General features: G+C 36.9%; 3 protein-coding genes across 3 annotated transcripts; all 3 read left to right on the forward strand.

The window, feature by feature from the left end:
- The first annotated feature begins 3,936 nt into the window (after positions 1–3,936).
- gdf10b (growth differentiation factor 10b) lies at positions 3,937–7,093 on the forward strand. The gene is made up of 3 exons (XM_053511746.1): positions 3,937–4,303; positions 5,028–5,905; positions 6,103–7,093. Exons 1-3 carry the CDS (start codon positions 4,099–4,101, stop codon positions 6,292–6,294), a joined length of 1,275 nt encoding a protein of 424 aa, XP_053367721.1. The 5' UTR covers positions 3,937–4,098; the 3' UTR covers positions 6,295–7,093.
- A 1,593-nt stretch (positions 7,094–8,686) lies between these two features.
- On the forward strand, positions 8,687–11,273 carry gdf2 (growth differentiation factor 2). Its single transcript, XM_053512022.1, has 2 exons — positions 8,687–9,110; positions 10,267–11,273. The coding sequence occupies exons 1-2, from the start codon at positions 8,792–8,794 to the stop codon at positions 11,160–11,162; spliced, it is 1,215 nt and encodes a 404-aa protein (XP_053367997.1). The 5' UTR covers positions 8,687–8,791; the 3' UTR covers positions 11,163–11,273.
- Positions 11,274–16,869: 5,596 nt separating this feature from the next.
- On the forward strand, positions 16,870–22,529 carry rbp3 (retinol binding protein 3). The gene is made up of 4 exons (XM_053512293.1): positions 16,870–18,120; positions 18,286–18,476; positions 20,547–20,689; positions 20,814–22,529. The coding sequence occupies exons 1-4, from the start codon at positions 16,933–16,935 to the stop codon at positions 21,137–21,139; spliced, it is 1,848 nt and encodes a 615-aa protein (XP_053368268.1). The 5' UTR covers positions 16,870–16,932; the 3' UTR covers positions 21,140–22,529.
- The last annotated feature ends 2,531 nt before the right edge of the window (positions 22,530–25,060 follow it).

The raw sequence follows: 25,060 nt of genomic DNA on the forward strand, positions 1-25,060 counted from the left end.
GTACTGTAAGTAAAATAGCTGTTATGTTTTACTGAGTGTGCTGGAGAATAGGCCAGAGTTCTTCTACTGTCAGATTTGCTACTTTCTATTTTCATGCAGAACCCAGGAGTCTACTTTAGAGTGTTTTTTTTGTTGTTGTTGTTGTTCCCATCATGTCATGTCATGTGTTGCTTTCTTTACAGACATGCAAATATTCTTCTGTATTGTTTTATTGTTTCTGATTTTTGTACGTTTAAAAATAGTGAATGGATACCATTGATAATTAATTATATACCAGTAAACTACTCTACTCCCGACTGGCTAGCCTTTGATCCCCATGGGCAAAGATAATTCTTGGGTGGCGATGGCAGGTTCATGGGCACCCAAGTCTCATCTATTCCCATAGTGATCAAAGTCTAAGCCAATAGTGTCTAATCCCACAGAAAAGTCAATGCAGCAAAACTGACGAAAAACGTGAACACTAAAGTCAAGTGAAGACAAAAGTATCAGAACACAAAGCTCATCACAGCCTTCTATGTATTAAGATATGTGTCAATTATTTGCCACATGTTCCTTACAGCACAGTGAAATTATTTTTTTTTCACTGGGATCAGAGTGCAAGGTCAGCCAGAATTCAGCACCCCTGAAGCAGATAGGGTTAAGGGTCTTGCTCAAGAGCTCAGTAGTGACAGTTTGGCAGTGCTGAGCTTGAACCCCCAATGCTCCAATCAGTAACCCAGAGTCCCAACCATTTGAACTTGAACACTTAGCAGGCAAAGAGTTCAAGGTCATTGACCCGGCCTCCAAACTCCCCAGATCTCAATCTGGCAAAGCATCCATGGAATGCACTGGACAAACAAGTCCAATCCATGGAGGCCCCACCTCACAACCTACGGCACCCAAAGGATGCGTTTGCTAATGTCCACAGATTCCACAGCACACCTTAAACCTGAATTGTTTTAGAGTTAATGATTGAGATTTAAAGTTAAGGTTTATCTATGTATATTTATATTAGAAGGCAGGAGGATTCCTTCAGAACTAGTTAAGACATTGGACATTGGACATATTGCTGGCTAAGTGGTTTATACGCCAAGTTGCACAGACAGTTTGGCATCAAGTCTAGGTCCCAGTTTAGGATGATAGATTTATGTGACATGTTTTACTTGCTCATCAGCAATCCATCAGTCTGTCCCTGATGTAACACCTATGCTGTGACAGCTCCTTTTAGGGAGACCCAGAAAGAGTCACTTCTATACAACTTCTAGCCACATCTATAAGAACTCCTAAACATTGTTCACAGTGCAAGATAAGGGGACCTTATATAGTAGATGTTTAACATCACAGTAGAAAGCTTTTCTTAATCAGTGCATAGATGGAGCATGGCCTCCTACAACTGTGTGTCTGATAAAATCCTTTTAAACAAGAAAGAATGCTGCAGTCTCTCCCAGGGGCTCGTGTGTGGTCTGTTGCACCACAGTGACCCATCTAGTCCAGGGCAGGAGGTCCAATCTGAACAGTAGAATGCATCAGGGTTTTGTGGTGACAGCAACAACAGGCAACAAGACTGAAAGCTGTTGGTCACCATTCACGGTTTTACTACTATTGGTGCTCCTGCCAACACTCCTGCCAGAACGTCTGCATAAGGTATGTGGCCACTTGCAATTATCTGGCAGCACACTGTGTAATTGAGACAGCTCTGTCTTTGAATATAAAGGCTTGTACTGCATTTCAAGTTTCTACTGCACAATGTCCTACTGCAGTTTCTCATGACTGACTTTAAGCTTCTACAGTACATGTGAGCTCTGTCTGGCTCTATCCACACAGCAGCCAGTCATCCAGAAAGGGGAACACTTACAGACCCTGGCATTTCACACACGTTGTGAACACCTTAGGTAATAAAGTTAAACCAAAGCAAATGACTCTATAACTAAACTATAATGTAATGTAATGTAATCTTCCACTTTTGTGAAAGTGGACGAATCACCTGTGTTTCATAACAAAATGAAGGTGGAAATGCAAAGGTGGATCTTATGGTATGACAGTCAATCTAGGAAGACATTCATATCATTGATGGTTAAAATAAAGTGAATTTTATAGAGGGGGCGGGGTTTGTTGGTGGTGTTTTTTTTTTCTTCTAACAAATACGTTCAAGAGACATTTAGCCAAATTGTCTCTTTCTGGTAAGGAATTTGGCTTTCATTTGTTTGTTTGCATCATTGCTTATTTGTACTGTTTAATGCACCAGTATTATATGTCTTAGCTTCACAATGTTTTTGAGATTAAAGATTCTAATAATATCTTCAATAGCTTCATCCAAGAGACTGAAGTCAATAATGACACCAAGCAATGTTCACCATTATTGCAATACATAATCAGAAAGCTTACTCCTAGCTCCTTGTGACACTAATAAAACTATTTCTAAAATTCAGTAGGAGGAAGTTACTCAGTGTCCTATGTCATTTATACATTCCTCATACCAGATTACATACAGATGTATTTTACCAGCTTTGATATATATGAATACTTGATACTGAAGGTAGTGTGTGTAAATATTCTCTCTCCCTCTGTTGCAGGGCCGCTGCTCTTTTACTCTACTCTTATATATACATATATACATCATGTAATATTTCATTCCACTCCTTATAAGAAACTTCATACCACAGAAAAAAAATCATACCACATTACTGGGTAATTAGGCCCGAATTTTAGGCAGTTCTCGAATCATTTACAGTATTCCCTTCAAGTCACTCAGTTGGAGAATGGTATTGATTAAATACAATATGCAGTTACTGTATAACAGTCATGTGGAAGTAAACCTGGATCATACACAGCTTTTTAGGTGTACATACTGTATGTGTCAGTGTCTAAGAATGTTCTTGCAAATATGAATCATACAGTTAACAACTGGTTCGGTTTGATGGTCTCGTATATTTTAAAACATTGGCTATTGGTAAAAAAAATCTAACTAGATAGATAGATAGATAGGTAGATAGATAGATAGATAGATAGATAGATAGATAGATAGATAGATAGATAGATAGATAGATACTGTAGAATGTCAAATTATGTCATTTCCACCAAGCTCAGATGAAAGACATATTTTTCATGTGTGTATACAATCTTTGGGCCCCACTTAAAATAAAATCATGTTAATTCAATGCAAGAAATTGGAACAAATGTTTAACTGTAACAGGCTGCAATGTGCCTAAAGATATTTAAAAGTGCTTAAGAATTAAAAAATTGGTTGTTTATGTAACTCAGCAGCAACCTCATTTCCCCTTTCATCCGTTCCAATCAGCATTCAGCACCAGTATACTAATCACTGGGCGGATTGTTTGTCATCACCTGCACCCGTTTCTCAATGGTTCATGCCTTGAATAGCTGGATTTTTTTGCTTGAATGAGTCATGTGTCACTGTGTCAAAAATGTTCATCTGAAACTGCTCAGGTACAGGGACTGGACTGAAAATGAGAGAGAAAAACTCACCAAATGATATGCCTTCATAGAAAAATGTTAAAATAAAGTTATACTTAAATACAGCATTTACAAAATAATATATAATAACTTTTTATCGTTCTTTGTATGTGTGAGTGTGAGGGATGACAAGAGAGATAGATCAATAGATAAAACATTGTGGGAATGAATTATTAATGATATAATTTCAAGGCTAGTAAAAACAGACATTTCTAGACCTCTGTGTTAATCATTTATATTGCATATATAAATTTTGTTTGTTTGATGTACAAAATGTGCATGTTGCAGTGAGCCAGCAGCTCAAGATTTGTTTTATATAAAATATGAAGTTTGTGTGAATTCCTATGATGTGTCCAGTATATGATGTGAATAAAAATGAGCCCCTTTCATCCAGAGCGTCCTCATCCGTCATTCTGCCACTGCTCCAGGTCTTTACCCCTACGCCCTCCTCAGTCTCGTGCAGGGTGAGGAAACAAGTGCATGAGGCAGTCCATGTGCACGAGCGCGCACGATCAATCCCTCCTGGACTGCGGACCGATCAGCGCGCGCCCGGAGCGCTTATTGCCGCGCCGCCGCGTGCACTTCTCGATCACTCAATCGGATGCTTTCTAGGTAACTGTCCGCGCTCACGTGCATGCATTAAACATGGCGTTTATTCTTGTTTATGCGCTGCGCATCGTTCTGCTTTTTGACGCTGTGGAAGTGAAGCACGCGGACTCGGGTGCACGAGAGGCGGATGCACCGAGGGACGCGATGGCTGTGCATATGCTCAAACTCTACGAGAAGTTTAACAAGGAGCAGCACACACACCGGGGAGAAAACACTGTCAGGAGCTTCCAGGCACTCCCGGGTAAAGCAGGTTATATGTGTGTGTTTGTAGATACGTACATGCATGTTAAATCATTTTGTGAACTTGAGGTTTATGCAATTTATATTATTATTATAAGTAGCAGGCACATTATTATTATTATTATTATTATTATTATTATTGTAGCATTTGTTATTATTACTATTACTATTTTTTCAGTAGTAGGAGACACAACAACCATATTATTTTTGTATTATTATTATTATTATTATTATTATTCAATCTGATAAACTACTCAAGTTTTGTTTTTTATTTTTGAATATTTTAATATAAGTACAATAATATAATAGAGAATAATATAAGATTTAATATGTTAGTATTAAATCTAATATTATAATATAAATCTTAAATCTTGAAATAATATAAGATTTAATATGTTAGTATAGTATCAAATATATTTAATAATGCTTCAATTACAAAAAAAATTGTGAGTGCATAAAATGAATGCACATACTACACAATATACTATACAGTAATACTGTATATTTTGCTGATGCTACAGTTTGTTTTTCCGTTTTGTTGCAGTCTCTACTCATAAGATTATGAGGCTGTTGTGTGGTGGTGTTTTTTTATATATCTATTCACATTAAAGTGAAAGTATCTTGACTACAGTCTTACATTACTGTAAAATCGTAATGCAAACAAAATACTATCAAGCAAATTAGCTTATTCTCAAATACATTTTTTTTAACTCTCCTTTTCTCAGTGACCTCCAACAACAAGCTCCTCTTTCACTTTAATATGACCGCCATGCCTGAATCAGAGGTGATCCTCTCCGCGAGTCTGCACTTTTTCAATCGGCTCCGGCCCCTGAGCTGCCGACGTTCCAGAGGGCCCTCATGTCACAATCAACACCTGCAGCCTTCAACCCCAGTAAAGCTGGTTCTTCGAGGGATGTCACAAGACACAACTTTCCAAGCGCTTTTGGGTAACATCACATTGTCCCCTCACAAGAAAGGGCACTGGCAGATGTCTGATGTGTCCTCAATTCTCCAGCGGGCTCGTGCTCAAAATGAGCTCTTAATTTCTTTGGAGTTTGACTTCGGAGATAGACCCCAATGGCTTCAGGATCGCTTCACACCCCACAATTTGCCTTATATTCTCATTTTTGCCAACGACTTAGCCATAAATGAACCAAACAGCATCTCTATGAGCTTGCAGAGGTATAGCCCTGTGGGAGAAGAAAGAGGAAACAGACCACCCTTTGTCATGCCAAGCACCAGGATCAGAAGAGAAGCAGAGCATCTACAGAATTACCTTTCTGACATCCAGTATGATGATCAAAAAAACAAGGAACTGTGGTATAACACTTACTTTGCATTAAAGCCCAAAACCTTGTCTAAGGGTCAAAGTGGGAGGCAAAGTCCAGAAGTCATTAATGGGGGAAGTAAGACTCAGGAGCTGAGCTTTGATAAAAGGACCATGAAAAAGGCTCGGCGTAAGCAGTGGAGTGAGCCCCGGGTGTGTGCGAGACGTTACCTGAGGGTGGATTTTGCAGATATTGGCTGGAGTGAGTGGATTCTCGCCCCGAAAGCATTCGATGCCTACTACTGTGCGGGAACGTGTGAATTTCCCATGCCTAAGGTCAGACTATATCTAAACAATCAGTGGTGATTAAGATTTTTTTGCAAATATTAGTAGATAATAACTTGGCAAATTTTAATGAATTCTGAAGGCAGTTGCTGTTGTTTAGTGAAATTGGATCTTAAAAGTGATCTTTTTTTGCCAAATTTTGAATAATTCTGAGCAAATTTTTTCGACTCTCTTCTCGTCATCTCTAGGTGGTTCATCCGTCTAATCACGCCACCATCCAGAGCATCGTGAGGGCAGTGGGGATTGTTCCTGGAGTTCCTGAGCCTTGCTGCATTCCTGAGAAGATGAGTGAACTGGCTGTACTGTTTCTCGACACCAGTAGGAACATGGTGCTGAAGCTCTACCCTAACATGTCTGTCGAGACCTGCGCTTGTCGATAAAGATGATCACCATGTGTGTGTGTGTGTGTGTGTTTAATTTTAAAGAAAGAGACTATGGACAAGCCTTCACAAGAACAAGGCCTTGGGAAGGCAAGATGTTGTGTATTAGATGATCGGATGTAACCCTTTCAGACACGTTTCAGTGGAAGATTTTTACGTACATCTCAGAAACTCAAAACTACTATAACAATCCTGTGTGAGTTTACAGAATGTTTTTTGTTTGTTTGTTCCCTATACAGTTAGTGTAATATCATGTAAATTATACCGAGAAGTAACAGTAGAAATCTTCAGAAAAAAAAAAAAAAAATTCTTTTATAATTAGGTTTATACATAACTTGTAAACAGTAACCCCTTACTCTATGACTTTTATAGTGAAAATGATATGGAACAGTACTAAATCATGACATAATTAATAACAGATTTTGTTTAAATACAAAATATAGCCGGGTAAATTTATTATACATAAATAATTAAATGATTACATTAATCTCTATGAGATCCTCTTTCTAACAATAAAAAGAAATGCCTTTAAGCAAAAGCGATCCTGTCCACTAAAGTGGTGAAGCACTCCTGCCACCTAGTGTTGTTTCACTCATATGGCAGACAAATTCCTTAAACACAATTTTTTTGTCCGGAGCTATTAATCAGTTTTGCTTTGATTTACAAGTATATAAATATGATTTTTCTTAGAGTTTCAGGATCAGTGGAGAGGTGCTTTTTACATAAATAAATATTTGAAGTAAATTAGTATTTAATTGCTCACTGAACTAATAAATTAATGTATTACTTAACTAATTTGGATTCATTACATATCTCTCTCTCTCCTTTCTCTCTCTCTCTCTCTCTCTGTAAGTTAACAGTAAATAATAAACACTGAAGTGTGAGACTGTTTTTAAATCACTTTGCGCAGTGACCATGACTAGGATACAGGATTTTTTTATATATATATTTAAGATGAATAAATAAAGTCATTACTTGCACCACACATGAAGCTCAAATTTATATTAATGGATGCAGACATTCAGCCGAATCTCCTGATCCTTCTTTGTTTTGTTTTTTTTGTAAATATGCATACAAATTTATAATTTTGCTAAATGCCCTTTTATGTCTGTAGTGTCCGTAACTTTTTTAATTCAAACTGTCATTCAAATGAAACGTGGTCAATTTAAATATATTTCACATAACAAGGCATGAACCTGAAAAAAGTGTATTATTCTAAAATACAAAATTGTAAAGATATTGCAACAGAATTGCAACAAAAAGGGGGGGGAGGAATCCTTAATTTTGCATGAAATGCTTTAATTTAAGCAACAATTATTACAGGTCACAGGATTCTAGAAGCTTACACCGATTTTAGTGGCAATACTCATAAGGAAATATAATAATTATTTAATTATTATTGTTTGAAGTGAAACAGTATAACACTGAAGAATGGGCATTTTTAGAGCACAAAATAATCTCTCCAAAACAGCGGAAGTTAGCAACTTAAAAAGGTTTTTTGGTCACTTTCATGTTGCATAAACTTCAGAAGCTTAGCTTCTTTGGCACTTAAATCTGTATATGTATAACTTAAAAAATAAAATGAAATCAGCCCCAATACTGTGTTTTGGACGATTCTTTCTTTCTTGTGAGTCTGGCCCGGTCCTGGTACAAACCTCAGCACATGAAGGGGTCACAAGATCTTATCATTTCCCAAATTCATCCGAAATGGAATGAATTTATTCTTTTTTTTTTTTATTTTGTATGTAAAAAATATGTACTCCAGTGCGGATGTGGATGTTCTTGCGTTCTACAAAGAAGGACTGTTAATGAGTTTCAAATTTATCTGTGCTTGTAGTCTATTCATGGACATTATGTTTCTTGATGTTTTTCTATTTTTAACAGAGACCACATCGTTACAACCTAATTACGTGTTTGAGAGACAAACCATAAACTGGTATGACAGTACACAGGCCAATGTCCTTACTCCCACTAACCCAACAACAGTCCTAAACTGTGGACAGTTCATGTAAAATAAAGGATTCCAACCCTTTATTGAGTGTTACATTTAAGTTAATGTAAATGTTAAAAAATATTTTATTTAATCTGAAGGTTTAGCCACTTTAATGTATGATAAAAGAAATTATAGAGTGGTCTTCGAAGCAAGAATCCAAACACTCAAATCCTACAACTGACCCTGGAGAGGGATCAACATTCTTGTGTATCCTTGCCTCTCGTACTCGTACGAAATCGTACTCATTAAATGCCTAATTCTGCGAAAATGTTTACAACAACTTCATTAACCACAAGCCCCCGAATGATAACAACCCTTAAAACACAACATCAGTTGTCCAGATAAGAACAGCCAGGCTGCTACTTGGGTCGTCAAAAGCATGCACTGTTTAATGTACGAGTATGAGAGTGAACTCGCTTCTGAGGGTTTTTGCACCGGAAAATCCCAATTTCAGCATTTCGTCCTCAAAAGAAAGCCAGATGTAAAGTTTAGTGCTAGAGAACAATGCAGGGATTTCAATATTTACTGCTTCACCTATGCCTCGGTTTGGTTTGTGAGGGAAAGTCAATAAGTCAAGTCACACAGCAAGAGGACAAGAAGTTTGCTTGGCGTCTCGCGGACGACCGAGTGGAGCAAGACGACTTGGAGAGCCTTTTAGAGCCTTTGAAAGAAGACTTCCTGAAGATGCTGAACTTCTCAGGAGTTCCAATGGAAGAGAGGAAGGTTCAGCCTCCTCCATTTATGATGGAGCTGTACAACAAATATGCCTCGGATATGCCCTCTGTTCCACGTTCTGATGTCATTCGTAGCTTTGTCATACAGGGTAAGGTCAATTCAGTTACAAAAGAAAAAAAAAAAAATACACAGTATTGGTGCCGATGTTATTTTTTTATATGTTACATATAAAGTACAGAAAATGTGTGTGGCCAAAGAAGCCACTTTTAAAGTTTATGCAACATGGAAGTGACCAATCTTGCTCCCCTAACTGAAGTTAGTGACTTGACATTTTTAGGGGAGCAAGGATTGGTCACTTCCATGAAGTGTGTGACACATAAACAATAATTTCACAAAACTGGCTTCACACTTCCTTACTTCAAATAATAATCATTTAAAATGCTAATTGTTCATATTTCTTCATGGGTATTGATAGAAAAATTGGTGTAAGCTGCTAGAAGCATATGACCTGGAAAATCAATGCCTAAATTAAAGCATTCCGTGCAAAATTAAGAATTATTTTGCCCAACCTACTTACAACAGCAGTTTTGTTGAACTTATGTTATGTGACCATAAAACATAGAAAGCTAAAGTTTATTCAGTTAAAAAAGCTTTTTCTAACCTGCCCAATAATTACTGTTTTTTTATTCCCTTAATATTCCAGGGTGACCTCAGTATTTTGTTTGTGGGTTAAAGCTTAAAAAGCATAATAAGATAGAATAGAATAATATACACTTTTTCAGGTTTATGTCTTTTCATGTGAAATCTAAACTACCCAAGTTCCAAGAATGACAGTTAAGACCGTTAAAAGATTTGAATTTAAAAAAGTAACAGACACTATAGACATAAAAGGGCGTGAAATTGTTTTAAAAAATGTGTTTCGTTTTATCTTATAAAAATATAATTGTGTATAAGTATTTACCCAAAATGAAGCATGGATCGGGAGATAAGAGGCATTAGGTATTATGAAAATAACAATACTATGTTTTGGCCATAACGTATACTAATACTGTTATGCATTACTGAAGTAAAATAAGATTAGGTTTAATCTCAGTACATTTACCTGATGCTTCACAGTATCCCTCATCCCTGTAATTCTATGGTATGCACATTTTCTTCATAATTGAGGAATGGTTTCATGGTTTCAATAATAGCATCCAAAAAAATAAAAACTGCAAACCACTGTCATAAATATTATTCATTTCTTGCTATGTAAAGAAAACTGTAATTAAATACAAAACGGATTTTGTTTATTTCTTTTGCAGAGGTGACCCAGTCGGTTATCAGTGAGAATAAATCTTCACACCGGCTCCTTTTCAACGTTTCAGTTCCTAGCTATGAAGAAGTCATCGTGGTCCAGCTCAGACTCTTCATGCTGCGGCAGAGAAGTCACTCAGCCTGTGATAACACTTCTACTTCCATTAGCATTTACAATGTAGTTCATACGAAGGCCAAAGAAATATTACACCATGTGGACAGGAAGGACATCAGCGACACAGAACACAGCGACACATGGGAGGCTTTTGATGTCACAAGTGCCCTCCAGAGTTGGCTTCAGTCGAAGCACGGAGCAGGTGTATTGGAGGTTGAGGTGCAAAGTGGAGGCTGTGGATCATCCCAAGGGGGAAGCTATGAGATCAGCCTCAATTCGGAGGACAGCACTTCACCTGTTTTAATTGTCTTTTCAAATGACCTTGAGAACAGGAAGAGAAAAGTCAAAACTGAGGTACAAGAGATGATGACTCACGAAGAAGAGACATTTTTATTAAGCAAGGATCCCGTAGAAGACTATAACAGTGAGGTCCACCTGGATCAGTCTCATAGAAGAAAGAGGAACGCGCGGAAGAACTACTGTCGCAGAGAGTCGCTTAAAGTGAACTTCAAGGACATTGGATGGGACAAGTGGATTGTGGCCCCTCCTGAGTATGATGCATATGAATGTAAAGGTGTGTGCAGTTTTCCTCTAACAGATGACGTGACCCCCTCTAAACATGCCATTATTCAAACTTTGGTAAATCTGAGCAACCCAAAAAAAGCCCACAGGGCCTGTTGTGTTCCAACAAAGCTGGACCCGTTAACCGTCATGTACCAAGAGAACGGCATTATCACTGTGAGACACCTTTATGAGGAGATGAAGGTGGCAAAATGTGGCTGTAGGTAGTGAGAAAATAGCTGACGGAACAGATGACATGCTGATCATGTGTTAGGCTTCATGCCTTCAAAGTAGTACATAATCTGTATCCTTGTAAAAATGTTAAAAGTTATATTTAATGCAGAGTTTAAATTAAATATCGTTTTTTCTATCATGTATAGTAACTGCATTATCTTGGTAATAAAGTTTAAACACTTAAATAATAATATAAAATAATTTAACTTAATAGTGTCGTATTTATGTACAGTGCTGTGAAAAAGTATTTGTCCCTTTTGATTAATTTGTTTGCATATTTTTCACACTTAAATGATTGAAAATAACCTAAATAAATACAAAATGCAGGTTTTAAATGACGATTTTATTTATTAGGGGGATAAAAGTTGTCCAAATCTACCTTTTCCAAATCAAAATTACGGCTTTAGAGTGGCCTAGACAAATCTTTACTTAATCCAGTTGAGATGCTGTGGCATGACCTTAAACGGGCTGTGTCAGGCTTAAAAACCATCCAATATAGCTAAAATAAAACAATTCTGCAAAGATGAGTGGACCAAAATTCCTCCACAGTGATGTAGTTTGATTGCAGTTGTTGCCACCAAGGGTGGTACAACCAGTTGGTAGGTTTGGGGCAATTACTTTTTCACATAGGGCCAGGTAGGTTTGACCTTTTTTTTTTTTTCTATCAATAAATAAAATCAGTAATTAAAAGCCAAATTTTGTATGAACTCACTTTATCATTGTGTAATATTATAACGTGTTTAATGATCTGATATTTTTAAGTGTGAGAAATATGCCCAAAAGAAAATATTTTTTCACCGCCATTTAATTGGCCACAAATGAAAGTTCACAGTATTTATAGTATATTTGTGTAAATATGACATTATGCTTACATGTACATTGACAGGTCAGACAGTACTGCACCTTAGACAAGCTGATATCATTCATTCTTATTTAATGAGGGCAAGAGTGGATCCAGAGCCTGTCCCAGTCAATAGGCTCGAAGTGCGATGCCAGACCACCATGCACACACACATTCACACACTCATTCATACTTAAGGGCAATCTAGAGTAGACAGTCTGCTGACAGAATGTGTTTAGGAGGTAGAAGAAGGAAACAGGAGAATCTGGAAAAAAAAAAAACCCGGCAAAACAGTATGATTCTTAACTTAGCAACCCTGTGAGGAGGCAAATATCCACTTCATGTCATGTGTAGATAGCGCCCTCTGCTGAGTACTTGGGGTTTTTCCACATAAACTAACTACAGCTGCCTATGAAATGCAGTTTTTTGTCTTATATATGATTCTGTTATCAAATATTTCATAATAATAAAATATATTTAATCAGTCATCTCTCCTGAAGTTTTTTATCACTTTTACCAAAAATGTAATATACAACTATATCTATTAATTTTAACACATGCGTCAAATTCATGCTGTTTATATGTTGAACTGATTTGGTGTTAGACGTCATATTACACCTACTGTAACTGTCTATAAAATTATGTTTCTTATTTTTTTACACATTTCTTTAAATTCTCGTAAAAATTATTTCTATAATAAACGTTTAAAAAATTTAATAAAACAAAAAGACAGATAATATTCTATTCAGTTTTCAATTATCAATTATCAATCAAGGGGATCAATTAAATGTTTTGTTGTTGTTTTGTATGTTTGTTTTTGCCCAGTCGGTTCCTCTTAGCAATTATCCTCTTTCTATTCCCACGCATCAGTATATAGGTCAAAGCTCCTGGCGTCTTAACGTGAGACTTACTTTCCATTGGCTGTGTGGAATCAGCAGACAGCACTGCATAAGAGATCGGGTATTAAAAGATCAGACTGGATTAAGAGTACAGTCCACAAACTAACAATCTGCAAGGGGGTGTTACGTAATTTTTGCATTGTTAAAATGACAAAAGGGTCTCAGTTCATGTCTAAACCCTCAGAATTATATAAAAAAAATACATTTGAATAAGTCTAAGCATGTCTACACCATTTTTTAATAGTTATTTTTGTTTTGCTAAAAGATTTTTATTTTTGAGGAATACGGACAATAAAATTAATTGAACAAAAATCATGCTTCAGATTTGTGCCATAAATATTGCGTGTCGTAAACTGTAACAATACTACAGCTCTCCCTGGTAGAGAGGCAATGGCGATAACAAACTCAAATCTGGGTTTGTATTACAGTACCACATCATGTCATGCTTTTGTTAAAATATATACTATACGTTTATTCCACCATAAAGCATCCTAAAGCATATTGCTAACCAGGGGTGGAGAATATTGAATTAATTGCCCTTCATTACTTGACCATGGGGAACTTATACTTTACTTGAGTACTGAAAGTCAATAAATATAATTTTATTACCCAGACAAAAAATGCTTTTAAAATACTTGTTACAAACCTCAGAAGTATCTTCCTATCTCATTGACTGTATGCTACACATCACTGTAGAAAATAAGAATTAGGAATAGCACTAATTTAGACCTTCTCATGCTGAACAACGTAATTAATGTTATAGTTATGTGTTTATGTGTGTCTGAAGATGGAAATGCCACCAGAATGGCTCATGGATCTCTTGAACCCATGCCATCTCCACGCACCCAGACCCCGAGGTGGGAAACAAACCCTGACCTTGTGGGTGCAAGGCGACAGTGCTAATTACTACACCACCTAAACATAAAAACATATTGACATTATTTCATCAGTAAAGAATGCTTACATTAAAATACCTGAGTGAAGCATTATTTATATTATGTGAATTTCAATTGAAAAGCAATTCAACTTAAAACTCAAGTGGCACAGGTATGTGCCGGCAACATAGCAAAGGTCAATGACAAAAAAAAAACGTGCTTATATGGAAGCCTTGCTATAATAACAAGGAGGCTTCAGATCAAACTGTGTATTTGGGTTTGGTGGATATGTTAGCGGGGGACAAAAGTTATCATTACTTTTATAAAGGGTAAATTTTACCCTTATGGGAATGACGTTGCAAAAATGTAGGACTCTCAAAATGAGCATAGTTTTATTATTATTTGGTCATAAAAACAACCCAAAGCAAACATAAGGACAGATGATCATGTGTACCTGTGTGATTTTTTACGTGTGTGATTTATTTTTGTTATTTATTGCTCAGCCATGTTTGTATAGTTTGTTCAAATGAAATTCAGTTCATCATATTGCCTATTTCGTGCGAACAAAAGGATATGTCACTCTATACTGCACAATCCTGCGCTGCACATGTTTTAAAACATGCTTATAAGTGTGCAGCTAAATTCCACGCAGTCGCGGGCACAGCTAGTAACGGCTAAAATGCTCTGAGCTTTAAGGGCTACATGAAAAACATTTGTGCATTTTGCGGATCAGTGATATATTTCTTTTTTCCCAAGGCTATATAGAGCATGGATGACTCACAAGAACTCTACTTACAGTATTTTCTTTTACCCTTTTAAAGATGTCTCATCACTCAAAACAATAAATAAAAATGTTTGACACTACATTACTCAGCTAATGCAGATGCATTCGCCATGTGTTACGGTTAACAGGAATGAAGTTGTTTTAAAGTTCACAGCTCTCCTACTGTACCTGCCAGAAGACGAATTGGCTGGGTGGAAGATATTCTGCCAAATGTTATTCATATGTACTTTCATGACATCCAGAAGGCAGCACAAAATATACTGGAAACTTTGAGCGTTTGGTCTCATTTGACTAAAACAAGCTAAAACGACAAACTTTCTCATGGTCGTTTGAAATGGGTTTAGCAGCCAGATACTTGCAAGCTCTCCTCTCCAGCGGAGCATGCAGAACCACATCGCAGAGAGCATTCGTAATGCCCCGTTCCCAACCAGAAAAGTATGGAATGTGTCTGGAGTTAAACCACATGTTTATGCTTGTGATGCACTAAATGATACCCTAAAAATATTTCCTGTGAAATACCACAAACTTCAGAAAAGGAAGTGTTCTGAGAGGTTGTTTTTTTTCTCTACAAGCATGTTAACTGTATTAAACTCCATATGTCCAAATTAGCAAAGTGCTGTACATGGATGTTTGTACAAAAGTTTAAAAATATATTTAAGGTAGTATTTAAATTAATATTAATTTCATTTAGAATTATCCAATATAAATTTAGGTATTGTTATATCTTTTTGTCCATATTTTATTTTAAAAGATTTTTTTTATTACCGACATTTTAATGCTAAAAAAAAGAGCAAGTTCTTCAGATATAATTGTAAAGCATTATAAAGTATGCTTACAATGCTTTAAATTACAATGCTAATCACATGTTTCTAAAGCCGGTGTACTATACATAGATCAGCCATAACACTAATACCACTTCATGGAGAATTAAATACCATGGAATATCAATTATATGTCAGTAAACTAATGACGTGATCATGGGCACCCAAGGTTCATCTACGCCCACAAGGACCAAAGGCCAGCCTGACCTGATCTCATACAGTAGAAAAGTCAAGGCAGGACAAAATCCCGAAAAAGGTCAACCCAGTGCAGCACAGCCTCCTACATACTGGGCTTAGCAGGCAAAGAGTTCAAGGTTGTTGCCCTGGCCTCCAAATTCCCCAGATCTCAATCTGCACGAGCATCCATGGACTGTCCTGGACAAAGTCTTATCCATGGAGGCCACACCCCCAACCCACAGAATCGTCCAGGTCCCAGACAGCTCCACGGGTCTCCTGGAGCCACGCCCCAGTGCCTAATGGAGAACCCAAAACCAAGAGGGTTTTAATGTTTTGTAGATAGATGTCATGTGCCACATAATAATGTGCCAAATAAGCCAAAACATTGTATTGGTGCTAAAAAGTGTCTCACCCAGGGGGAAAAAACGTGAATTTTCAGATAGAATTATATAACACCATTTTTCATAATACTTAATGCTTCTTATTATTCTCCCGATCCATACCCAATTTTTTGTAAATATGCATACACATTTATATTTTTTATCGGATCTAATGAAACACATTTTGCTAAATACAGTTTTATTCCCATTTATGTCTGTAGTGTCTGTTACTTTTTTTTATTTAACTCTTAACTGTCATTCAGATGAAACTTCGCCAATTTAGATTTTACATGAAAAGACACAAACCTGAGTAAGTGTATTATTCTAAAATACATAATTGTTAAGATATTGTTAAGATACTGTAAACGTGAATTTGCCATGGTTACAGACACTACTTTATTTTTCTTTTTTGCTTTTTAAGCTTTTACCAAAAACCATCTCTCATGCATGTTTTTATCAAAAAACAAAGAAAGAAACAATTTTTACAGGTCATATGCTTTTTAGATAATCTTTATTTAAGTATTAATAGAAATATGAATAATTGGCATTTTAAAAGATTATTGTTTGAAGCGAGACAGTATAATGTTTAAAAAAAAATGTCATTTTTGGGGCACATATAAAATCATCTCTACAAAACAGCTAAAGTTAGCAACTTAAAATTTTTAGGGAAAAAAGATTGTTCACTTCCATGTTGCATACATTACATTTCAGAAGTTATACTTTGGCACACACATTGTTTGTATTACATCTATAACATTAAAAAAAAAAAATGTAATAAAATCAGCAGTTTTTTGTGACGATCATTACTTTAGTTTATTATTGCCTTACTGATGCAACTGGGATAATGAGATTAGAGGTTTAAAAGCTTCTTATGTGTGTGCTAACAAAAACCGGACTGTGAAAATAATCTCATTTAACAAACCTCTCTGCAGGAAGCAAGTTCCCCAGACCTGACATCAATTTAATCTTTGAGGACAACCAGGCACTATGGCTCAAGGTTTACTACTGTTAGCCACACTGCTAGTTTTTAGCGATGACGCCCGCTGTAATTTCTCACCTACGCTTATTACGGATTTGGCTAAAGTACTTTTAGAGAACTACTGCTCTCCAGAAAAGCTTTCTGGTATGGAAGAAGTAATAGCTATTGCCAACAACAACACGGAGATCCTCAGCATCCAAGATCCCAGTATACTTGCCAGTATACTGACAGATGGGGTTATGAGTACCATTGGTGATCCTAGAATAAAGGTCCTTTATGATCCGCATCATGTTCCTGCAGCACCTCCAGGAATTCCTGACATCCCATTAGAGCAACTGGCTGCTTTGGTCAAGGGCACGGTAAATGTAGAGGTTCTCGAAAATGACATTGCCTACCTGAAGATTCAACACATTTTTGGAGAAGAGATCGCTCAGAAAATTGGGCCTCTTCTGCTCCAGCATGTCTGGGACAAAGTTCTCCCTACCTCAGCCATGATCCTGGACCTTCGTTCCTCTGTTAGTGGGGAACTGTCTGGCATCCCTTACATTGTCTCCTATTACACTGATGCAGAACCTCTAATCCATATTGACTCTGTGTATGACCGTCCTACAAACAGCACCACTGAGCTCTGGTCCATGCCCACCTTATTAGGAAAAAGGTATGGAACCTCCAAACCCCTGATCATTCTTACAAGTAAGAACACTGTTGGCATTGCAGAGGATGTTGCTTACTGCCTGAAAAACCTCAAAAGAGCTACCATTGTTGGAGAAAATACAGCTGGAGGATCGGTGAAGATTGAGAAACTTAAGCTTGGTAATACTGATTTTTATGTTTCTGTACCCGTGGCCAAATCCACCAATCCCATCACTGGCAAAAGTTGGGAAGTCAAAGGAGTGGCACCAGATGTTGAAGTCAATGCAGAAGATGCCATGGATGCTGCAGTTGCAATAATTAGGCTTCGAGCTGAAATCCCTGCAATTGTCAAGTCTGCAGCAGCTTTGGTTGCAAAAAACTATGCCTTTGACAGTATTGGAGCTAACCTAGCAGAAAGGTTAGACGCTCTAGTGGCCAGTGGGGAATACAGCATGATTTCTTCAAAGGATGAGCTAAAAGCAAAGCTCTCAGATGATCTTCTTAAACTGTCAGGGGACAAGTGCCTGAAAACTACGGACAAGCCTCCTGTGCTGCCTCCAGTGGTAAGAAGTGGTATAGTGGATTTAGCTGTTTGTTTGTTTGTTTGTTTGTTTGTTTGTTTGTTTGTTTGTTTGCATGCAATGGTGCACATATTTAACAGACAATATTTCTACAGGTGGATTTTAAATTTGCAAAACTGTCCTAAAACTCTTCTTTGTCGTTTATAGCTTCCTTCGCCAGAAATATTTGTTGCACTTGTTAAAGCTTCATTTCATACTGATGTTCTTGAGAATAACATTGGTTACATGCGCTTCGACATGTTTGGAGACTTTCCACAAGTGGCTACTGTTGCTCAGATCATCGTGGAGCACGTTTGGAACAAAGTAGTGGATACGGATGCTATGATCATTGATCTCAGGTAAACCTGCATTTGTAGTGCTCTACTCATAGATTACACCACAGATATTATATGTTTAGAGCAAAACATAGAAAAACTTAAACTGTACTACACCTAATTCTCTTACTTATAAGTAATTTAAAATTATTTTTTTAGAGCTGTATTTGCAGTAGGCAACATTTAATAACAAAATATTAATACATTAAACAAGAAAAAGAAGAAGAAATATAGGAAATAAGAAAAACAAATTTTTAAAATAATAAGGTTAACTAGCTGTGTGCTAGATTTTTTTAAATAAAAGCATCTAGAGTGCTTCCTTTAATCAAAAACATGTCTTTAATAAAAAAGAACTGAAGATTCATATTGCTCTATAAATACTCGCATGTCATCGTCACATTAATTCCTGATATTTCATTTAAATTTCACAACATGAATTCCATCAACATTATTATTATATTACAGGCACGTAAAAAGAGAGAGCTAAGCAATAAGATAAGCAATGTCTTCGGTTAAGCCCCCTACATGCTAGGGCAGTGAGGGCTCAATTGTTTACGGCTGTGGGTTACTGGTCTACTGATCAGAAGGTCAGGGGTTCAAGCCCCACCCCCATCCACTGTTGAGCCCTTGAGCAAGGCCCTTAACCCTATCTGCTCCAGGTGTGCTAGATCTTGGCTGACCAGCCTACTAACTGGGTTATGTAAAAAAAATAATTTCACTGTGCTGTAAGGTATACGTGACAAATAATTAAATCTTAATTCCTGTTTTTGCAGGACAGAAAAGTGTATTTATGTGTATTTTGCATGCATTTAAATTGCATTTCATACGTTTGGAGTGTATACTGTATTTAAAAACTTCTGAGCTCAATAAAGTTTCATAATTTTATGAATATTTAAATAAATAAGTAAAAAATCATATAATATATATATATATATGTATATATATATATATATATATATACATAATAATATATATATTAATCACACTCATATATATATATATATATATATATATATATATATATATATATATATATATATATATATTAGTGCTGTCAATCGATTAAAAAAATTAACTAATTAATCGCACAATTTTTTGCAATTAATCGCGATTAATCACAATTAAAAGACTGAAACTTTTTGGATATGTAAATGTAAATAATTAATGTAAACTCAAGACAATGAAACTATTTAAATTCAAATATGATTGTTTATTGGAATTTTTGTTTAACTTGTAACACAGATTTTCTCATGTAAACAACATACCTGCAATAAACCATCAATATTCTCCAAATTAACTGTTGGCTTGAAAGCCATATTTATTACAGAAATAAAAACACAGGTATGTGCCATTTGTGTCATTTGAATTTCAAAACAATCAATGCAATTTACATTGGTGAGGCCCTGTAGAGATTGTTTCGGTGGGGTGTTTTGCTTTTAAGTGATATGTCAAAGACGAATTACTTCTCTGGTATTTAAATTCGGCTTTGCAAAATGTACAGATTACTTTTGTTTTATCCACAGGACCATCCGGCAGAGTTTTATACTGAAACTTTCCGTCTAAAAGTCCTTCCTTGGTCTTATCCATACTACTTCGCACGTTGAACACACGTCGGCCACAACAGAAAAAAAAAAAACTGCAACCGCGTTAATTGCGTTAATTTTTTTTAATGCGTTAAATATTTCAAATTAATCGCATGCGTTAACGCACTAATTTTGACAGCACTAATATATATATATATATATATATATATATATATATATATATATATATATATATAATGTGGTCTGACAACTGTCAGACAGTGACCCTGTACTTAATAAAACTTCTTGTACAAGCCAGTATTATCCAACAATAAGGCTTAACTACTCGGTCAGAATCATGTGTCCAAATCCAAATCACAAATCCCGTACAAATCTCTGAATAATCCATAGTTATGTTTAAGGACTGAATACCAGCTGGAGTTTTAATCCCTCGACATGTACAGTACACCTAACACTACTCAGAAACCTCCCTTATAAATAAATAAATATATAAATCTTATTCATGTTAATGCTTCAGAGACATTAATTATAACTTATAACTGTTTTAAAGAAACAATGTAGGTGGGTCGACACACCCCATTGCAGGCCTCTGCTCGTACTTCTTTGATGAAGACATGCAGGTTGTTTTGGACAAACTATATGACAGATCATCTGGTACCACAAGAGTCCTTGCCACCCTTCCAGAGTTGACAGGTTGGGTATATCTCATATTCCTTTTAAACTGTATTTCCCATTAAATATTTCCACACTTGAGATGATTTGTGATGTGAAATTTATGATCGGTGCGGTACCTGATCATGCCTTCTGTACTTCTCAGGTAGGAGATATGGCTCCAAAAAAGGCCTGCTGATCCTGACCAGTGAAGTGACAGCTGGTGCAGCCGAGGAATTTGTTTACATCATGAAGAAGTTTGGCCGTGCCATGATTGTAGGTGAGCCGACCTTTGGCTCCTGCCAGCCACCTAAAACTTTCCAAGTAAGCAACAGTGATGTTTTCTTGGCAATCCCAGTCATGCACTCAGACACCACCCAGGGTCCTGCCTGGGAGGGAGCTGGAATTGCCCCGCACGTCGCAGTGTCTGCAAGCGAAGCCTTGGACATGGCCAAGGGTATACTTACCAAGCACCTCATAGGCCAGAAATAATCTTTCAAAACTGGATAAACTAGGACAACAAAATGGTATGAAAGACGAAGGTTAGGGATGAAGAAGCCATAATATTTACATGTCATACTAGATTTCATCACAAAACTAGAAAACTCATATCCTTCCCAAAATCTCCTGTAGTCTCTTCGACTTTTGTTTCAATAGATTCTAATTAGAGAACACAGTTGCACACAATGGAACACAGATAAAAATTACAAAATTATTTGAAATAATAATTAATTGTACAATTTCATTCCTGTTGGATCACATTTAAGTTTAGCACTGTCTGTTTAAGCATGTTCTGTACATGGAACTCAGTTGTTTTGCACTGTAATGTAATCCCCATGATACCTCATTAAAAATGCATTAAATAAAAATCCATATTTCGAGAAATTTTCCATGTCTGAAAATCACTTTCTAGTTGTGTCTTATTTATGTCTGACGAAATGGAACAGTATCGAAATGACTACATGGGGGGGGGGGGGGGGATCTTACTCTCTCTTACTGGAAGGCGGGAAAAAAATGATGAAAGCAAATGAAATGTAGATTCAAAGTTTAATAAAAAAGGATCCAATGACTTAACCCTTTATAGACCACATAACCTCCCTGTTTTTTAACACAAAGCTTAACGTAGCATTCAGCTTAATGTAAAATATTAACCCGTCCACAAGATGGCACTCTAACACTTAGTGAGTGCTAAAGTGGTTGGAATGCATCATGTGATGTTAGAAGACTTTAACACAACAAAGAAAAGAATGTTGTTTGTTTCTGGATGGGAATCAGTACTGGAATTGAAATGAATTGTTTTTCAGCTGATACACCGAGTTGTTTATGGACGCCCAAAGGAAATGACGGATGTTTGAAATTAAATGAACCGTGATATGAAGTCATTTGAAAACATGCAGCTGTTCAAGGTTATGAGTTTGAGCCAAGAAAGACAAAGAACAGTAGAATCTTTGGGCGACATGGCATTGTGGAACCAAAAGCTTCCTATTCATGTAGCCCCCTCTTGTGGCTGGGCAGTTATTGATACCATTAATGAAGTAAACAGGTAGTTAAGATTGGAGGGGATTATAAAGTAAAAGCACTGAGAATAGTCATGGGTAAGCTTTTGTTGCTGATCCCTGCATACAAGATAGATATGTCTTACACTCTTCCTGAGTCTGGGTCGAGTCCCACCGTATGGAGTTAGCATGTTCTTCACGTGCTTGGTGGGTTTTCTCCGGGTACTCTGGTTTCCTCCCACTGTCCAAAGACATGCAGATTAGGCTATTTGGCGTTCACAAATTGCCCGTAGTGTGTAAATGTTGACTGGAAGTCTTACCACTGTTATGGGTACCACTACTACAGAGGGTGCTGGATGGATGGATGGATAAATGGATGGATGGATGGATGGAAGGATAGATAGATGGATGGAAGGATGGATGGATGGATAAATGGATGGATGGAAGAAGGGATGGATGAATGGAAGGATGGGTGGATGGATGGATGGATGTGCTACACTAATACACTGGGTCATATTCCTGCCCCCGGACTCTACAGAGTGGCTAATTGGTCTAATAACCTAAAGCCATACATTGCTTCTTATTACTAAGATGACTTGTGCTCTGGAAAACTGAGAAAATAAGTATATAAAAAAAGTCGAAGAACAAAAATGAGTATGATTTAATACCTTTATACCTCTAATTTGTGAACCTGGACAACTTTAAATTGTACGCGAGAATGAATAGACATTAGATATTTTATTTATGTATTTATTGTCATAGGTAACTAAAACTCCTACAGCAGCCCAGAGTCTTTGAGGGAGAAACTATTGTTGGAAAAGCCTTGACCCTGACAGGTAAACCTGACCTGTCCACACAGGTAAAAAATAAAAATAAAAAAAATCATGGAAGTACACATGGAAAAAAGTCCCAAACTTGCTAATATTTTATAAAAATATTATGCAATGCATTTAACATGCCATCATTTACATAAGCTTATGCCATGTCACAACATTTATTTAAGTCCAGAGTCAACTTTATGTTTTTCAATTGTAATAACTTTATGTTTTTTGTTTTTATTTTTTATTTACCTTTTTCCATTGTTCCACAGTCCACTGCAAATTAGCACTGTCTGTTTAAGCATGTTCTGTACATGGAACTCAGTTGTTTTGCACTGTAATGTAATCCCCATGATACCTCATTAAAAATGCATTAATCAGAAATCCATATTTCGAGAAATTTTCCTTGTCTGAAACTCGCTTTCTAGTTGTGTCTTATTTATGTCTGACGAAATGCAACATTATCGAAATGACTACATTGTGGGGGGGTGGGGGGGGGGGAATCTTACTCTCTCTTACTGGAAGGCGGGAAAAATGATGAAAGCAAATGAAATGTAGATTCAAAGTTTAATAAAAAAGGATCCAATGACTTAACCCTTTATAGACCACATAACCTCCCTGTTTTTTAACACAAAGCTTAACGTAGCATTCAGCTTAATGTAAAATATTAACCCGTCCACAAGATGGCACTTTAACACTTAGTGAGTGCTAAAGTGGTTGGAATGCATCATGTGATGTTAGAAGACTTTAACACAACAAAGAAAAGAATGTTGTTTGTTTCTGGATGGGAATCAGTACTGGAATTGAAATGAATTGTTTTTCAGCTGATACACCGAGTTGTTTATGGACGCCCAAAGGAAATGACGGATGTTTGAAATTAAATGAACCGTGATATGAAGTCATTTGAAAACATGCAGCTGTTCAAGGTTATGAGTTTGAGCCAAGAAAGACAAAGAACAGTAGAATCTTTGGGCGACATGGCATTGTTGAACCAAAAGCTTCCTATTCATGTAGCCCCCTCTTGTGGCCCGGGCAGTTATTGATACCATTAATGAAGTAAACAGGTAGTTAAGATTGGAGGGGATTATAAAGTGAAAGCACTGAGAATAGTCATGGGTAAGCTTTTGTTGCTGATCCCTTTATACAAGATAGATATGTGCTACACTCTTCCTGAGTCTGGGTCGAGTCCCACCGTATGGAGTAAGCATGTTCTTCACGTGCTTGGTGGGTTTTCTCCGGGTACTCTGGTTTCCTCCCACTGTCCAAAGACATGCAGATTAGGATATTTGGCGTTCACAAATTGCCCGTAGTGTGTAAATGTTGACTGGAGGTCTTACCACTGTTATGGGTACCACTACTACAGAGGGTGCTGGATGGATGGATGGAAGGATGGATGGATGGATGGATGGAAGGATAGATGGATGGATGGAAGGATGGATGGATGGATGGATGGATAAATGGATGGATGGAAGGATGGATGGATGGATGGATGGATGGATGGAGGGATGGATGAATGGAAGGATGGGTGGATGGATAAATGGATGGATGGATGGATGGAAGGATGGAAGGATGGATGAATGGATGGATGGAAGGATGGATGGATGAATGGATGGATGGATGGATGGATGGATGGATGGATGGATGAATGGGTGGATGGACGGATGGATGGATGGATGAATGGGTGGATGGATGGATGGATGGATGGATGGATGGATGGATGGATGTGCTACACTAATACACTGGGTCATATTTCTGCCCCCGGACTCTACAGAGTGGCTAATTGGTCTAATAACCTGAAGACAGACATTGCTTCTTATTACTGAGATGACTTGTGCTCTGGAAAACTGAGAAAATAAGTATATAAAAAAGGTGAAGGACAAAAATGAGTATGATTTGATACCTTTATACCTTTAATTTGTGAACCTGGACAACTTTAATTTGTATACGCGAGAATTAATAGACATTAGATATTTTAGACAGTTGAAGTTTTGTTATTCTCATAAAGGCTTTCTTTTTTCGAGAAGAATTTGCATAGTCTACATGTAATCATAGAAGTGTACTGAATATCTTGTGTACAGCATTGCGAAACAAAATATCTA

Source organism: Clarias gariepinus, chromosome 14 (genome assembly GCF_024256425.1).
Source record: "Clarias gariepinus isolate MV-2021 ecotype Netherlands chromosome 14, CGAR_prim_01v2, whole genome shotgun sequence".
Lineage (NCBI taxonomy): Eukaryota > Metazoa > Chordata > Actinopteri > Siluriformes > Clariidae > Clarias > Clarias gariepinus.

What these genes read in the sequence shown, in the direction of transcription:
- gdf2 (XM_053512022.1), top strand. Translation starts at nt 8,792, where the DNA reads ATGCAGGGATTTCAATATTTACTGCTTCACCTATGCCTCGGTTTGGTT. An exon ending in TCGTAGCTTTGTCATACAGG is followed by an intron (nt 9,111 to 10,266) that starts GTAAGGTCAATT and finishes TTTCTTTTGCAG; the next exon opens with AGGTGACCCAGTCGGTTATC.
- gdf10b (XM_053511746.1), top strand. Translation starts at nt 4,099, where the DNA reads ATGGCGTTTATTCTTGTTTATGCGCTGCGCATCGTTCTGCTTTTTGAC. An exon ending in GAGCTTCCAGGCACTCCCGG is followed by an intron (nt 4,304 to 5,027) that starts GTAAAGCAGGTT and finishes TCCTTTTCTCAG; the next exon opens with TGACCTCCAACAACAAGCTC. An exon ending in GTGAATTTCCCATGCCTAAG is followed by an intron (nt 5,906 to 6,102) that starts GTCAGACTATAT and finishes CGTCATCTCTAG; the next exon opens with GTGGTTCATCCGTCTAATCA.
- rbp3 (XM_053512293.1), top strand. Translation starts at nt 16,933, where the DNA reads ATGGCTCAAGGTTTACTACTGTTAGCCACACTGCTAGTTTTTAGCGAT. An exon ending in CTCCTGTGCTGCCTCCAGTG is followed by an intron (nt 18,121 to 18,285) that starts GTAAGAAGTGGT and finishes TGTCGTTTATAG; the next exon opens with CTTCCTTCGCCAGAAATATT. An exon ending in GCTATGATCATTGATCTCAG is followed by an intron (nt 18,477 to 20,546) that starts GTAAACCTGCAT and finishes ACTGTTTTAAAG; the next exon opens with AAACAATGTAGGTGGGTCGA.